Genomic DNA, 17,671 nt, shown 5'->3' on the forward strand with positions numbered 1-17,671 from the left:
CCGAGGCTTCCTCCAATAGCTGAGGACGATGGCTCCCCCCCCCGGGTGCCGCCTCTTCCGTTCGCGGCGACAGGAAGTGGGGCGGGAGGGCCGGAAGTTGAAGGGAGTTTCCTGCGAGCTCGGCTTCCTCAACATGGCAGCGCCCTTGTCAGTGGAGGTGGAGTTCGGGTGAGTCATAGAGCTGGGGCACCGTGGGGATGGATTGAAGTTGTCGGGCCCGGAACTCCCCTCCCTCTGCCTTGGGGCCTGTCACGACCGAATCTCCGAGCCTCCCGGCGCCTTCCCTGAGCTACTCCACCAGCCTCGCGGAGTCTGAGAGGCTCGGTCTCCCTTGGCGACGAGGCCGTATGTCCGGGAATAGAGGCGCACGACCGCGCGTGGAGGTACGCTTCGGGCACTCCCTGGTGCCCTGTGCCCTGCTGGACTCGAAAGGCGTGAGGGTTAAGCAAGCAGTCTCCCTACCTTCTTTGCCAGTCCCGTTTTGGACCAGGCCCGTCTGTCTGGCATCAGAGCTCCTAGAACCGAGAAGGACCATCGTTCACTCCCTGATTCTTCCTTCAGGCAGCAATTCCACTTATATGGTTCTTGGAGCTTTGTTTCTCGTGGGATGTGTGGCCAAGACGGGACTCCTTTCTTCACTATCCCAGGATTTGGCGATGTTAAACAGACCTGAACCCCATTCAGGACATTCAGTAAACTTGCTGAGTGCCTTCTGCAGACCTTGAGTCAGGTGGAGCGAGGGGGATAAGTAAGATAGCGCAGCGGAGGAGACCTGACAGTACGGTGTGCACAGGATGAAAAGTGCAGGAATTGGGGCGCACACACCAATAACTAAAGAAACACGGGTCAGAGGAAGTCTCCTCAAGTCACTGTCTTCTCCCCACTACAAACAGAATGTCTGTCATTATTTCAGAGCTGAGAGAAATTGCAGAGCTTAGAGAGAAGGCAAAGAGACTGAGACCCAAAGAGATGAATAGTATAATTTCCAGAGTCATGTGGAAAAGCTGGGACTGGATTTGATGTGTGTGTGTGGTGAAGATAAACAAGCCAAGGCTTATGTGAAAGGGAAAGTCTGGGATGGGAATCTAAAACCTCTGCCCGTAATGCCTTTCCTTCCCTTGGAGGCCCCCAGTTTCTTTCATGTCTTCCCTTCACTGGCTAGTTCATTCACCAGTCATTTACTGAGTGTCTCCCATGTGCCAGGCAGTGAGCCAGGCCCTGAGGATACAAAGATAAATAGAACTCTGTCCATGCCCTCCAGTGTTCAGCGTTTCTGTCCCTTAGAAGGGGGTAGTCTCGTGAATGTTAAGTGCATTTTAATTAACGATATTGTCTGGCCCCTTGGATCTGATGGTAACGATACTGGACTGGCCCGTGGCCCAGCCGTGTCCCCCTTAGCCTGGGGATTCTAGGAGGATCCCTGTTGCATTGATAGACCTCAGCAGAGCTGAGAAGGGAGAAACTGCACACTGCTTGTGTTAAGGTTTATCTATAGTCAGCTTACCTTTCATTCTCACTGAGTCAGACATGGTGTTTGTTCACTAGAAATGTCTTTGTCTGCCAGGTACTGTGCTGGCAGCTGTGAGGAAGTCATATGAGGGAATATGGTTCTTGCCCTCCAGAGCTTACATACTAGCTTAATTACCCCTTTTCTGGCCTGACCACCTCTAGCTTCAGCCTCCCTTACCCCCGAGAGCAATAGTGAGCCCCGGCAAGGCAGGTCAACATTCCTCCACCCATCTGCCTAGCTCCTAACACATCCACCCACCACCACAGTGTCCCATGAGAATTCCAGCTTCTCAGGGAAACCAAGAAGGCCCAAGATGTGTGCCAAACCCAGATTCCTTCTCTCTTTGTCTTTGTCTCAGTACATAATTTTTGCCTCTGGCCTTTTCTTTCATTTCCTGTGTCTCTTAGCAGACTTCCTTCACCCTTCACTCTGAACCAAGGGAGATTTGCAAAGAAGCAGCCTTGCCCATCATTCTCTCCCTTTTGTCCCTGACTTCCACTTTGAGCCTTGAAGAGTCTGGGTTAGGACTTTCCCTCTTTCCCCTGAGCAGATGTGTCCCTCTCGGCCCCACCAGCTCTGATAGGCTCTCCAGAAGACCTCTCACACCTCTCTCCCTCTTGTCGGTGGTCAGTACTGCCATCCTTTGTCTTGCCTCCCGAACTGTCCCTAGCAGAGCATTTTCTCAGGCCACACAGGATTCACAGTATGTAGTACAGGTGTGTTTTGTGTCCCTGCAGTCCAGATGTGAGATTCCTTCTTCTCCCTTTTCCTCCTTCCTGAGTCTGGGAGGTATTGGCAAAGGGAGGGAATCCCATTGAGATTAGAGAAGAAGTGGAAGCTGTGGGCATTTTCATTCATTCAGCAACTATTTCTTGAGTGCCTACCGTGTGCCAGGCCATTTTAGGCAGAGCTTGCATTCCAGCAGGTAGAGGGGAAATAAATAAACAAAAATTTTAAACTATAAGATAAAAGGATGAAGATAAACTAGAAAAAGTGATGGCAGTTTTGGGAATGTCTTTACTAGTCCCTGGTACCTACAAACACTCCCACCAAGAATTGGGGAGTGGAGGGAAGATGAGGTATCTTAAGATATAATTCTTAATTGAATTTGAACAGCACCTCCTTAGGACATAAGAGAGTCTAGCTTTGATTCTCTCCTGGGGCCAAAACAGGTCCCTTGCCTGCCTCCTTGAATCACTCCAGAGGCTGGACATGCATGTACCTTCCTCTCCTCCAGATGTGCTGACAGCAGAACTGCCAACCCCTCCCTTGGGGGCTAGTGAACCCAGCGGTGACAGGTCACTCTCTGAGCCAGACTGGTTCTCCCTTTATCCACTTGTAAAGAGAAAAACAGCCTCGGCCTCCGAGCCTGGCACCACCAGGTTTGGCCACTCTTGGTTGTTTGCCTGGGTCTCAGTGCCTCCAGTTCCCACCCCTCTTCTCTGTCCCCCAACTCCTGAGCCCCTTGCCTGTCGCCCTCCCCCACCCCAGCTGCTGCATGTGCCAACCTCCCCCCAGGAGAGAACGGGGCTCTTGGAAGGGGATAAATGGAGGCTCTGTGCCGGCTTGCAGCTGAAATGGCCCTGCGTGCGGCCACAGATGGGCCTCCTCTCCCCCTCCACATTTCTGCATCAACAAAGTGTGACCTTGTTTGGATGACAGTCGCCCCATGTTTTCCCCGTGACAATGCTTGCCTTGCCTTGGCCTCCCAGTGGACTGTCTCAGGACATCTCTGTTCTCTGAAATTGGGAAAGAGTGGTGGGGTGGGACGCAGCGCATCCATCAAAAGTCTGTTAAGGCCTTCTCGGTTAAGATACACATGAAGTCTGAGATGGGAATCAGGAAACCTAGAGGGAGAAGCAGTGGGGGACACTGAAAGAGCCCTGGTGTCCACATCATAAGCCCTGGCTTCTGGACTTGGCTCTGAGCATCTCTGCTGTCCCAGCGTCCCCTTAGCTGGGTGACACACACAGAAGTGAACCAAACTCTGCCCTCAAGGGGCTTTCTGACCTTTGGAGAGTCTTAGTTTTTTCTGCCAAGGCTGCTGGGGCTGAGCAGAAACCACTTAGAATGCAAATCCTACTTCAGCCACTGCCTGTCTGACCTCAGGCAAGTTGCTTAACCTCTCTGGGCCTCAGTCTCCTTCTCCATTGGATGGGGTTAATAATGTCTGCCTCCCTCCCTCCTTCCCCGGGATGCCCTGAGAATGAAATGAGATGAAGAATGATCTTGTAAATAGCAAAGTTGTTGCTAAGCCCAGTGGAGTCTCTTATCCTCCAGCACGGTGGTGTGCCCACCAGGCCAGCAGTGGTGGCACAAGCAGGGGCATTTCACACTGCCACCTCGTCAGAGGAAACCTCTAGAGACACAGGGTCTCCAGCCTGCCTTATGGTGGCTTCTCAACATTTTCACAGATGGAAAGACTGAAGCTCGAGAGGATGAAGTCATGTGCCCAAGGTCTTGCCGTCAGGCAGAGGTGGACCTTGGCTTCCGTCTTGGGGCAACAGCCCCAAGGCCTGTGCTATATGCACCTGTAAGCTAAGCCGCCTCTTGAGAAAGCAAAGGAGTAAAAACAAGAGTCTGCAAATTTGAAGACTTTAATCTTAGTAAAAATTATTTCTATCCTACTTTACCACGTCAGGAAGTCACGTCTGAGAATCAGGTACTGGTACCCAAGGTATTCTCACATGTCGGTCTCTGCGTCTCTTGGGCCTCTGGTACCAGCCGCCTCCTCAGTTTTCGGTCTCAGCTAGGCATCTGCAGGAGCTCACCTGGCTGTCTTTCTCTGGCCCTCCTTTTCAGAGGCGGCGCGGAGCTCCTGTTTGATGGTGTAAAGAAACATCAGGTCACCTTGCCTGGACAAGAGGAACCCTGTGAGTATGGGCTTTCTGAGCCCCTCTCTGGGGGCCATGGGCAGGAGTTGCTCTACAGGGGTCACTCAGCCCCGTTCAAGTGGGAATGAGTAGGATTTCCCTGGACGGTGCGGAGGGAGGAGAGAGGGAGGAAGAGAGAGGATCATCATGTACTCTCCCCTCATCCTTTCTGGGATCAACCAGCTTTGTCGGAGGGAGATGGCGTAGCTTAGTCCTTACAAGTGCAGGTTCTGTATTCAGACAGACTTGAGTTTGAATGCCCTTAGAACCTTAGTTCAGCGAGCGCACCTTTCTGAGCTTTAGTGTTCTTACCTGTGAAGTGGGGATGGTAATCCCTGTCTCAGGGTTGCTAAAGGGAGTACTCTATTATTATTATATTATTGTAATATAATATGTTAATATAATTATATATTAATTAATATTTATTAATATAATTATTTATATAAATGCAATATAATTATATTAATATAATATCGATAATATAGTATATTATATTAATTATTATATGTTATTATATGTGCCTCTGTTATTATTAGATGGCAGTAGACAGATGTTCTCGTGAAGGTGGTAACTTTCACTGAGAATGGAACAATGCAGATAGGCTTACATTATGGTAAGAGGATTTAGATGGGAAGAAAAGTATCCAGCCAAAAAGGAGGTTGGAGGACGGAGGTTGACTAAAGGAGACAGTGGAGTTTTTTCATTTGTTCATTCAAATATAGTCATGCATTGCTTAACAATGGGGATACGTTCTGAGAAATGTGTCATTAGGCGATTGAGTCGCTGTGTGACCATCAGAGTGTACTTACTTACACAAGTAGGTGGTATAGCCTACTACACACTTAAGCTATATGTTACTAATCTTATGGAATTACTGCCATATATGTGGTCCGTCGTTGACCGAAATGTTGTTATGCAGCGCATGACTGTACTTGTTCATCTTTCTTTAACCAATATATACTAAGTACCTCCTGTGGGGCAGACCATGTACCAGCACTGGGGAGACAGACATGAACGAGAGTCAGTCCCTGCCTTCAAATTGGAGGGTTTGAAGAGTTCACTTGCAGAGGTCCAGCTTGGTAAATATCAGAGTAGCTGAAAGGGATGTTGGATGTTGCAACTGTGGAGGTGCTTTGCAGCCCCAGCGGTGGATCCTAGCGAGAGCAGAATGCTCAGGAATGGGAGCCCAGCTTACTTAAGGCTGAGATACTTCTGGGAAGAAGAGGAAATCAATCCTATGAAGAGGCAGGGGAATGAGTTCCTGGAGGCAGGCACCAGAAAGTGGTTAAGTAAGGTTTGACAGGATTCTTTTGGAATGGGGCACACATCTGCCAGAAATCAATTATTGCCCAAATTCACTGGCTGCCAACGCTGCCTCTGACTCTCCCTTGGGTTGGAGAGCCGTAGCACAGGGTGGGTCTGTGTGCCACATTCAGAGGCTGGGGGACACTCACCAAGGAACAGGATACTGCCCCCTTGAGCTAAGGGTGGGCATGAGGCTGGGGTTAAATGTCAGGGTTGTAGGATTGGGTGTGTCCCTCATTGGGGAAGACCCAGGGTGATAAAAGTGACTGTTTCTTACTTTGACAGATGGCCACACAGCCTTGGGAGGGAACAAGGGGCTCTAGAAGAAGCCTCACAAAGATTCAGCCTTAAAGACCTGGCCAGGGAATTATTAAAATATCACAACTTATGATTTATTTCTCCTGCATTTGCTTGACTTGAAAGTCCACAAGTGTAATAATTCCTGCTCTTTTCATTTATCCATTGGCTGAATGCTCACCAAGTGCCAGGTGTGGTAGTAAGTACTTTATTCTTCCCTGTAGTTGGCATGTATTTTTTTGAGTTCTTCCTTTGTACCAGCCACTGTACTGCTTGCTGGGTATACAGTAGTGAATACAGATGTGGTTCTTGCCCTAACAGAGCTTATAGTGTGATAGAAGGGGAGCCAGGCAGTGAACAAACACACGTGTAACTGTATAACTGCAAGTGGTGGTCAGTGGCATGAGGATAAGAAACGGTGCTCTGAATGAGACATCAGGTGGTGAGCACAGGCCTCTTTAAGGAGGTGACTTTCAGGCTAAGGCCTGAAGGATGAGAAGAAGCCAGCCTAATAAACTGAAGGGAGAGCAGAGGTGCATGGGGTCCATTCCTAGCAAAGGCGGCGGCACTTGCGATGGCCCTCTGGGCGGAAGTCCTCAGGGTGGTCAAGGAACTGAAGGGAGGCCAGTGTCATGAGGGGCACAGGCTGAGTTTGGCATGGTAAGCAAAACCCCATTTGGTTGTACAAATAATTGTCACAAATTCCTTGGTGTTATTATTCCCATTTTAAAAAGTGGAAGTGGGGCCAGCCCCATGGCCGAGAGGTTAAGTTCGCGCTCTGCTTTGGCGGCCCAGGGTTTCGCCAGTTTGGATCCCGGGTGTGGACATGGCACCACTCTTCAAGCCATGCTGAGGCGGCGTCCCACGTAGCACAACCAGAAGGACGTAGAATTAAGAACATACAACTATATACTGGGGGGCTTTGGGGAGAAGAAGAAGAAATAATGGCAACAGATGTTAGCTCAGGTGCCAATCTTTAAAAATAAATAGCTAGCGGCTGGCCCCGTGGCCGAGTGGTTAAGTTCGTGCGCTCCGCTGCAAGCTGCCCAGTGTTTCGTTAGATCGAATCCTGGGTGCAGACATGGCACTGCTCATCAAACCACGCTGAGGCAGCGTCCCACATGCCACAACTAGAAGGACCCACAACGAAGAATATACAACTATATCCCGGGGGGCTTTGGGGAGAAAAAGGAAAAAAATAAAATCTAAAAAGAAATTTTTTTTTAAATAGCTAAATAAAAAGTGGAAGTGCAACTCAGAGATGTCAAGGGTCTCACCCCAAGTCGTCCAGTTATTTAAATGGCAGAGCTGCGATTCAGAACCAGATTTCAGGGTCTCCACAGTCCTTGCACTGTGCCACTGACCCATCATCATTTATTCCGAGAGGTTCCCTGAGTCACATAACATCTCATACCTGCGATGTCTTTTCTGGTTTTTTACACCTTCATTCATTCATTCATGCCTTCAACAGCTATTTATTTTGATTTTCCTAATAACCCCAGTAGATATTATCTATCATCAAGGAAATCAGACCTCAGAGAGTGAGTGACCCGTCGAGAATTGCTCCAGTAGGGAGGCTGGGCTCAGACTGGGTTTGTGAGCCCTCATCCTCCCTCCACCGACTAGGGGGCAGGTGGGGGCCTCTCTTCCCCTCTCTGGGATGAAAGAAAAGGAAGCAGAGGGGGCAGTCGAAATGGCCCCTTTGCGCAGTCTTTGGGCCCTTGGCTGTGGATCTCTACCTCTTATTCCCATTTTTGCCCTGCTGTGCCCAAGGCATGGGTCACATCGCAGCCGCAGAGCCAGTTGGCGGCTGCCAGGCCTTACCCTGGCACACGGGAGCCCAACGGGAAGGCAGGGCCTGGTGTCACTGGGAGAGTCTTACTTTTCCCCCAAGCTTGTGCCCAGATCTGTTGTCTGGCAGCCTTCCCAGCCCAGGGGCTGCCACTTGGCCAAGCAGGTCTTGGAGACTCCAGCAGAGAAAATAGCAGCCATAAGATTGTGGATTGTGACAAGTCTTACAAACAAGGGGACTCCAGGGCCCTGGGTTCTGGGCCAGGGGAGAGCTTCCAACCCAGCCAACTTAGGAGAAGATGGTGGCCAAGGCCAAAAAGGGATGAGACTGCAAGAGAGAAGCCCTGGCCGTGAACAATTGCAAATCAGTTATTTCTGCAGGCCTCTGTTTTCCCATCTGTAAAACGGGGGGTTGGGCTAGATTTAGTCTTTAACGAGCTGGTTATCTATTTGACACCTACAGTTCAGAAAAGTTGCTTCCAGATGTAAGTATTCAATTCTGTGAAGCAGGGCACGCTGATCCAGTGAGAGGTTGTGCGTGTAGGGGGAACATCTTAAAAGCCATCTCCTGGAGCAGAGCACCTCCTTCATTGGCAGGGGTTGGTACGTACCCACCAGCTTTGGGCTTGTGGCCGCTCGGAGCTGGTTTTATGCTTTAAGGATCCCCTCAAATCGAGGCTTCCAGCCCGTGGTTGGTCAGTGGCCTAGAGCAAACCCAGAACATCGAGGGACAGACTGTCCCAGTGTGTTCATTACCTGCCCTGGCCCCAGGAGGAGACAGGTCTGCCTCATCTTTCCCTGCCCCTCGTCCTCTGCCCTGCCATTGTGCCCCTTGCTGGCTCCACTCACATTAAAGGGTGGCTGGTAAGGGACGGCAGGAGCTGGAGGGAGCTCCCGGGAGCTTTAAACTGCTTAGCATGCATTTCACAGCCTCTCTGGGGCCAGCTGTTCCTTTCTCTGCTCTGGGGCCTGTTTGCTGATCCCCTCCCCACTGCCCTCCTCTCCCCTCACCCCTCCCAGTCCCTGTGCAAAATTGCTTTTGAAAAGATCCACTTTCTGCTTAATTAAACAATGAGGAGCGTCCCCTCACACATCTGTAAACCTCCTTCTGAGGCCAGTTTAGCCCACAAACTGCTCCTTTCTTACCCCATTCACTTGTAAATGGACCCTCTGATGTTCCCTCTACCCTCTCGTCTCTTTTACTCCCCCCATCCCAGCTCTTTCTTCTCCCTTTTCAACTTAAGGCCTAGGGTGGGCTCCCAGAGGAGCCCTGTCTTGGAGCCTGGTGGACTTGCTGGGGACAGGAGCAGGTTAACCTATGGAAGAGAAGACTTAGGGGATCCATCTCCCTCAAAGCTGAGTGGTGTGGGAAGAGGGGCCACATAGGTTGGTGTGGTCCCCCTGGACCAACCAGGCTCAGTGGGTGGGAGTGACAGGAAGACAGATTTCTGGTTGGGAGAAGAGTCCTCCCTGGAGGTCTTCAAAGGGGGGCTGGACGAGGGTCTGCTGCAGCCGGATTCAATATCAGATAAGACCTTGACATTATTCTCTTTTGGCCCGAGAATCTAGGATTGACGTCGTTGGAGGCCCTGCTACAGTGGGTGGTCAGTGGCCCCAGACAAGGACAAGTCCACTGAGACCAGGGCTTCTGGGGGGAGCCTCTGTAGGTGCTCTCTAGGAGGGGCGTGCATGGTGCCCCTTTGCCAGCAGCCTTTGGGAGAAGGATCTGGCAGCCCAGAGGGTAAAGAGTTCTGTCACTGTAGGCAAATGGACCTTTGTCCTGTGACTTTGATGCTGTGCCGGGCCTGCTGCTGGCGTTGTGCCTGAATCCTCACAGCCTCTTCGGAGTTCAAATTATTATCCCTATTTGTCAGAGGATGAGCCTGAGACTTAGAGAGGGAAGTGACTTCCTACCCAAGGCCACCTAGCACACAGCCCAGAGCCTTCCAGCCCCAGAATCCGAATTCCTGACCACCGCCCTACAGAGCAGCAACTCCCACCACTTGTTCTTCCCCAAATGGGCAGGCTAGGTCCCGGGGAGTCCTGCACTGAAAACCTCGTATTAGGGGGCTTGTCTCCCTCCTCTGGTGCTGCGTGCCCAGGGCCGGTATAGCCTCCAGCATCCACAGCCTCGCGGAATGTGGTTCCTTCCACCTGGTTTGTCCTGGGAGCATCTTAGGGGTCTGAACATCTAAAATGGAGGGAAGGCCAGTGTCTGGGGCCCCCTCACCACTCTCCCAATCCCCTCATTCCCTCTCCAGCTTCTGATGGAAAGGTGGTGTATTCCACAGAAAACCCCAGCCAGTCCCAGCACTGTCTGATTAATGGTTGACTACCCCATCCTCCAAAGCTGTCTGAGCATGTCCCCAGGCTGCCAGGATTCTGCTGCTGGGCCGTGAGCCTGCCCGTCCCCCTTCTGGGCCAGAAACAGCAGGTGAGGGTGGGCTAGGCTGAAGCCACTGCTGCCACCACTGTCCCTGTAATAAAATCTGTGAGCACTATAGGGGCGTGTGCTGGTGTACTGTGGGCTTGCCAGCCTCCCACTCTGGCTAGCTGAGGAAGGTAGTGATGAAGACACGGTGAGTGTGGCATGCCACTATCGGTCAGGGAAATACAGCACCTGGTGGCGATTGGGGGGGCGGGCACGGGGATTAGTTGGGGGCTCTCAGGCCGGGCTAGCCCAGTCTGGCTCCCTCCTGCCAGCCACTGACTTCTCCAGCCTGGTTGGTTTACTCCAGGGGCCACGCAGATGGTGCCAGGGCCTGGTGTGTGTCCTGGAGCCGGGCCAGCGTGGTCTTGTCAGGATAAAACTCTGGTGTCTTCTCGGCGTCAAGAGAGGTGGAAGGGTAGAGGTTCTTCCTCTGAATCATAGAAGCAGCACAGCACTGATATTCCAGGCACAGTGCCAAGGACTTTATATGGCTCATCTTATTTGAGCCTCACAACAACCCTGTTAGACATTCTTACCGCTCCCGATGTATAAAGAGGGAAGCTCAGAGAATTCCTTGCCTAAGGTCATATAACTGGGAAGTGATGGAGTCAGACTCAGAACCAGGACTGAGTCCCTGTTCTTAACCTGTCCCCCCTTCCCTCCACAGTTGTCCCCATGCTTAGCAAACATCTCAAGGGTGTTTTATCTGTAAGGTTCTGTGCTGTGTGCTGTGGCTGGTGCCGTGTCCTCAGAACACACTCTAGTGGTGATAATGCTGTACATTTCAGCCATTTCTTTTTTTTTTTTTTTGAGGAAGATTAGCCCTGAGCTAACTGCTACCAATCCTCCTCCTTTTGCTGAGGAAGACTGGCCCTGAGCTAACATCTGTGCCTCTCTTCCTCTACTTTATATGTGGGACACCTGCCACAGCATGGCTTTGCCAAGTCGTGCCATGTCCGCACCTGGGACCTGAACTGGCGAACCCCGGACCACCGAAGCGGAACGTGCGAACTTAACTGCTGTGCCACCGGGCAGGCCCCCAGCCATTTCTTGTTACACGTGTCAGGGCAGAGAAACATGGAGCACAGGCCTGGGCAGTGCAGTTCTGTACCCAGAGCACACACTTGGTAAATGCACCTGGAGTTTCTGAGGAGGAAGAGGCCTCTTCCAGAGCAGGCCCCTTCTTGAGGCCCACCCATGCCCTGGGTAATCTGACCCCTCACTGCTGCCTGCCTTCGTCCCGTGCTGATCTTCTTGCCTTCTCTGTTCTGAATCCTTGAATCTGCCAATTCTATTCTGCCTCAGGTCTTCCTGTATGTTCTTCCTTCTGCCTGGAATGCTCCCCTATCCCACCCTACTCATCCTTTAGGCCTCAGCTTCAATGTTAGCATACTCAGAAAAGCTTTTACTGGTCCCACACAAAGGAGAGAGCATTTGTCACAGCTAATTAAATAAGTAACGTCCGTCTCCCCTGCTGGCCTGTTAGCTCCGTAAAGGTAGGCTCTGTGTCCGTCTAGCTCGCCGCCATTTCGCTAGCACCTGGCACATAGTAGTTGCTCAATAAATATTTGTCTTGTGAATGAATGCATGGGATCCCAGGAGGGAAACCCCTCAGTAGGAGTGGGAAGGCAGGAGCACACAGGGGAACATGAAAGTGAGATTCCCCAGAGCCGTCCCCAAGCCACCAGCTTCTGATTCTGCTTAACCCTTCCTCCCCTGGGTGCCTTTGGAAGCCGACCATCTGGCTTGGAGACTATTTGCATATTGTCTGAGCCTCAGCAAGCCTAGCAAGATGTCCCTGGGGGTATGTTTCAGGCCAGGCCGAGTGCCCCTTGTAGCCTGCGAAGGGAGCTGCTGAGTTCCACCTCTCCCCACCCCCAAATCCAGGCAGAGGGGAACAATACGGGTGGTGATGTGGTAGCCTCACCATGGTAACAGGCCATCAAGAATGTGGACTGGCCTGGGGGGTGCAGAGGAGGGAGGGAATGACCTCAGCAAAGAGGAGCATCATGATAAATGAGCCAGCACCGGCAGCAGACTCACCCCCTAGCCCAGCCCTCTGGGACTCCATGATGGTGCCATCACTTGGATGACCTCAACATGACCACTAGCCCTCCTCCTTCCCCCGAGCCTATCCAGAGTGGAACACAAGTCCCCTCCTTTTAGAGGGAGCCAGGGCTGTTACCAAACTGGATCCTGGTTCTGTACAGGCCAGTCAGGGTTGTGGAGGTACAGCTGGTGGCCCTCAGGCCAGGCACTGCCCAGTCCCTCTCAGTGCCTCTGTACACACAGGCACAACCCCGCCCGCCAGGGCTGGCTGATGGATGTGTCAGACCCCAGCGGCTCTATCGAGCGGCCACAAGATGTATGGGCTGGCGGCACACCAGACAGTGCCAAGATGGAGGCCAAGGGGAAACCTCTGAGACGCAGGCCTCGGGGAGGAAACCCAACCAGGAGTCCACATGGACTGCAGCTAGTTGGAGGCAATACTCCCTATCCTCTGCCCACTCCAGGGACTGTGAGGATTCCGATCTGCTTTGTTTAAAAGTAGGAATTAAAATTGAAAGGCAGCAGTCTCAGTCCATGAACACTCTGCCTGTGGCCCTGTGTTCTGCTGGCGTATAATCCAGGGAAGTTGGCACAGAACAGAGTGAACCAGTCCATCTGGAGGGCAGCCTGTTTGCCTCTCGGAAGGGTGGCATGCAGGCCAGCGAGGGTGCCTGAATACCCTGCCTAAGGCTGGTGCTGTGTGTGTCACATGCTGCTGGATCTAGATGGAGGCGGAGCTCAGCCTGTCCTTGTCCAAGCAGCCTTTCCCTCACCTCCACGCCAGGACTCCAAGTCTAAGCAGAGAAACCCTTCTCCAGTGTAGCCACTGAGCTTTGTCTTGGCCATGGGTCCAGGACAGCAGACCCCTCTGAGATACTGACTCAGGATGGGGGTAGCTAGCCCCAAACCCCTCCTGGCTTCCCAGAGACTAGGGGTCTCCCAGGACCTTCCGTCCTCAAGTTGCCTCAGGAGATGGTCCGTTTGAAGCGTGGATAGTTGAGAGCCACAGGTTTCGAGGAGTTTAGCAAGTCAGGGTTCAGGGTGCTGTGGCCTGGGACTCTGCTTTTAGGAATGGAGAGGTGACCCTGGGGACAGGTGGCTCTGAAGCCCCACGTGATGTGCAAAGAGCTTGGTGGCTGTACCAGAACCACAAAGAGGCAGATCTCGGTGTCTAGCTGAGCAGGAGAGGCCCTTTCGACCCTGAACCTCTTGCCTCTTCAAGGTGGCTGCCCCCAGCCTAGGGGGCTCTGTGCAGGGGGAGTAGAGAGCCAGTGATTTGTCAGCATCTCTGGCTGGTGAAGGATCCTTCTTTCCCTCTGCCGGAGGAAATTAACTGATGTTATCAGCTCAGCAATTGTTTTTCTTCCCTCACAAAGGGAAATATATGCAGACTTCTCCAGTGCAAAGTCGAGTCCTCCCCATCTGGGACTAGCTGGAGAGATAAAGGGTCCTCTCAGAAGCCTACCCGTGGCAGTTTCAGACCATCTTCCAGGACTTGTGGGTTAGGGTCTGTCTCCCAACTGTTCCAGATGTGACAGTCCCTCCTGCTGTCTCCCTTGAGTCCCCATTCCCTCTTCAAGCCTTCAGCACTGCCAGGTGCCACTTTCCCTGAAGACCCCTCTGGCAGGTCACTGGCCTCTCCTAACCCATCTCCTCGCCTTGGGAATCCACAAGTTCAAGGGCCATGACAGCTTGGTCTGAAAGAGACCCTGTGAGCCCCATGTTCACTTTCTTCTGGTCCAGACAAGGCTCTAGAGACCAGGAATCATTTGGATTTGACAATAGGTTGTTCTGTGCTTTCCTCTCCAGGGGACATCCGGAACCTCCTTGTCTGGATCAAGAAGAATTTGCTGAAAGAGCGGCCGGAGTTGTTCATCCAGGGAGACAGCGTGTGAGTCCCTTTCTTCCCTTCTGTCAGAGAGCTGGGCAGAGGGCAGGAGGTTGGGGCCTGGCCTGGGTTCCACCGCAGCCTCTGCAGTCCCATTCTCTTCCTTCTCCCCTTCTCCTTGGAGGAAAGAGCTGCTACCCAGCTCCATCAGAGGGTTATTTTCAGTTTTCTTTTTACCACACTGGACTTTTGAAAAGCTTAGGTCAAGAGACTGGTAAATTTCTCAAAAAACTTGAATTCCCACTTCTAGTTGCTACAAACGTACTGTGGAATCTTAGGCAAGTTATTTCACTACTCTGGGCCTCAGCTACTCTCTCCATACAGAGAGTACTGAGAAAAAGATGCTGCCCAAGGTCCCTTTTATCCCTCGACAATCTAGGACAGTGCTATCCCAGTAGAACTTCATGCAGTGATGGAAATGTTCCATATGTGTGCTGTCCAATATGGTAGCTGCTAGGCACGTGAGGCTGTTGAGCCCTTGAAATGTGGCTGGTGTGACTGAAGAACTAAATGTTCAGTTTTACATCATTGTAATTTAAATTTAAATTTAAATGTGGCTAGTAGATGCCATATTGGAGCATCTAGTGCAGGTCTGGGATTCCAGGGAGTCACTATGCCCATGTGCACATGAATGCATGTGTGCACATGCACACACGCACATTTGTGCTCACTGGGGCACCCCTTCCCCCAGCCCAAAGCTTCTACACCTGTTCCAGGCCCAGCTCAGCCTCCTAGGAAGAGAGCCAGGTTCCATGTGCCAAGAAGTCACTTTACTTCTACAGCAAGGCCAGCCTAATGTGTGAAAGAGGCGGGCAGGGCACTTGTGGGACTCATTCATCTGCGTTGAAGCAGAGGTCACCAGCAAGCCCTGGGGGCTAGGGCTGCTGTCCAAGCCCTGGCTCAGGTCATGGTCCAGCAGTCATGGAGGCCACCCCCAAGGACAGCAGTTCTCCTTGGGCCACTGCCAGCAGGAGCCAGGCTGAGGTGCCCATCCAAATGTCAACCTAGCCTGCCTCACTCCAGGGAGGGCTGCTCTTGGGGGCTCCGGTACTCGGGGCCTCTGGCAGGCTTCCCTGATCCAGAAAAGCCGAGAGCCTCCTCTCCAGCACAGGCCTGTGGGAGGCCTAGGAGAGTGAGGGTAGACCCCTGGAGGAGATGCTGCTGCCCCTGGTTACCATGACACACACTGGCAAGCAAGCACCCACGCGTGATCCCATTACATCCTCACAGACCTGAGGGGAAGGCACTGTAATTTACCCCATTTTCAGATGAGGAAACTGACACTCAGAGAAACAAATGACCAGCCCGAGGTCTGGGAGGTGGTGCTGGAATTAGCACTTTTCCCATCTGGCCCCAAAGACCATGACTATCTGACCTGGTTTCCTTTAAAGATTTTATTCTTCCTTTTTCTCCCCAAAGCCCCCCAGTACATAGTTGTGTATTTTTAGTTGTGGGTCCTTCTAGTTGTGGCATGTGGGACTCCGCCTCAGCGTGGCCTGATGAGCGGTGCCATGTCCACACCCAGGATCTGAACCGGTGAAACCCTGGGCCCCTGAAGCAGAGCGCACGAATTCAACCACTCGACCACTGGGCTGGCCCCTAACCTGGTTTCCTTTAGACTCAGACTGTCGCCTCCACTTCCTGGGACATCTTTAACCTGAACCTCAGGAAGAAAGGCTCCCACCACACTCTACTGCAGCCCAAAGGTCCAAGCCCCTCCACCCCTGCTCCTGAAGCCTCCTGCCCTTCACTCCCTGCTGCTCACCTCCATCTTTCCCACAGGCGGCCAGGAATCCTGGTGCTGATTAACGACGCCGACTGGGAACTGCTGGTCAGTACCTCAGGGGACCTCCCTCCCTCAACCCTCCCCTCAGTGCTTCAGTAGGAAAGCCTTGGGCCTCTCATCAGGCCCAAATGGGGCGGCTAGATAATCCTCTCCCACCCTGGCCTCCAGACTGAGGCTACTCAAGTCTCCCACCCCAAGTGAGGAAGGACTGGGGAGCTGGGGGGAGTGGGGAGCTCTCCTCCCTCCTGGAGATTTGCAAGTTAATGTATAGGGTACCCGTTTTTCTGTTAGATTCTTTCTCTCCCAAAGCAGCCAGGCCTTCCCCCTTGCCCTCCCAACACCTAGGGAGAAACCTAGGGAAAAGCGCCCCTGATGGTCTCCTCCCCATTTCTCTTCTGGACCAGGGTGAGCTGGATTACCAGCTTCAGGACCAGGACAGCATCCTCTTCATATCCACGCTGCACGGTGGCTAAGGGTTCCTCTCTGCCTCGGTCCCCTTGGGGTGGCGAGAAGAGAACAATCAGACATTCCCTTGGGCCCTGCTTCCAGATCTCCCTGTCCCCCTTGGCTGCTTTCTTCCTTGCTCTGTCCCCTGAGCTCCCTCCAGGCAGGGAAAAGAGGCCAGGTGCTAAAAATGAGCCTTTCTCAGGCACGTGAGCAGGGAAGACAGGCGGGCAGGCGCCTGAGCCCAGCACTTCCTCTCCCAGCAGCCGAAGTGGGGGAGGGTGCCCTTGGTTTGTCAAGAGTGGAGGGGCTCTGCGCCCAGGTGACCCAGCCACCTTCCACTCCTTGTGTCTCAGCCTAAACACTGACCATTGACAAGTCGCACCAGCTCTTGGGCTGCAGTGTCTCAGTGGGGAAGACGAATGAACCTAAATAGCTCGTGGGAGGCCCCTCCCTTCTCAAAGAGTACAGGAGTCTCCGCCTCAGTTTCCCCATCTGGACAGCCAAGGGCTCTGCCTGTCCCCCACTGATATCATTATAGAACCCCAGCTGGGGTCCCCTATTCAGTGCTGACCCCCTCCCCCCACCCAGCAGCTGCTCTTCCAACCACACCCCTCCTCCTGCTCCCCTCATCCCCAGCCCTTGACCCTGGCTGGCCTTCCCCCCCACGGGCCACCAGATGGGCTCCTGAGACCCTCCCCCAGCAAAAGGCTGCCTGCAGCTCATTCTGGAGAGAGGGAGGGAGTAGGCTGACCCTTGGACTGGCAAATAGAGGCCTGGGGGGGAGGGTCAATGTGCCTCAGTTTCCTCCTCAACAACTGAATATTTATAGTATCTGAAAACTGGGGTGATATTTGATGGCACAAATGTGGACTTTCTCTCCCTTCCCACCTCCTGCAGGAAGCAGGATCGGGGCAGGCAGTACCTGGTAGGCAGGATGGTTCTCCCCTCCTCCCTCCACCCCTTCTGGAAGTCTTGGGACCTCAGTGCCTGCAACAGCTGGCCTTGGGCAAATAAAAGACTAGGTTGTTTACTAGCCTTGCCTGGAGCTTCATCCTTAGAAAGTAGTGGCACCCCACATGCCCCCAGCCATGGTCTCTGGTCCAGCCTTTCTGCCCTCAGCCTAGGGCTCTCAGAGCTGCCCTTCACCCAAAAAGGGGGCAGGGCTTGAAACCCAGACTACCCAGACTGTCTGGTAGGGGGTGATCTGATAGGGCCATCTGGAGAAAGGGGTGGCAGAGCCAGTCTGTGCTGACCAGTCTGGGTCCCAGAACACTTCCCTACCCATCTGTCCAAG

The 17,671-nt window shown here is 52.8% G+C and overlaps 1 protein-coding gene across 1 annotated transcript; it reads left to right on the forward strand.

Moving 5' to 3' along the window:
• The first annotated feature begins 59 nt into the window (after positions 1–59).
• URM1 (ubiquitin related modifier 1) lies at positions 60–17,410 on the forward strand. The gene is made up of 5 exons (XM_008519981.2): positions 60–168; positions 4,313–4,383; positions 14,066–14,147; positions 15,927–15,975; positions 16,335–17,410. Exons 1-5 carry the CDS (start codon positions 134–136, stop codon positions 16,401–16,403), a joined length of 306 nt encoding a protein of 101 aa, XP_008518203.1. The 5' UTR covers positions 60–133; the 3' UTR covers positions 16,404–17,410.
• The last annotated feature ends 261 nt before the right edge of the window (positions 17,411–17,671 follow it).

The sequence above is a fragment of the Equus przewalskii genome, chromosome 26 (genome assembly GCF_037783145.1).
Source record: "Equus przewalskii isolate Varuska chromosome 26, EquPr2, whole genome shotgun sequence".
Classification (NCBI taxonomy): Eukaryota; Metazoa; Chordata; class Mammalia; order Perissodactyla; family Equidae; genus Equus; species Equus przewalskii.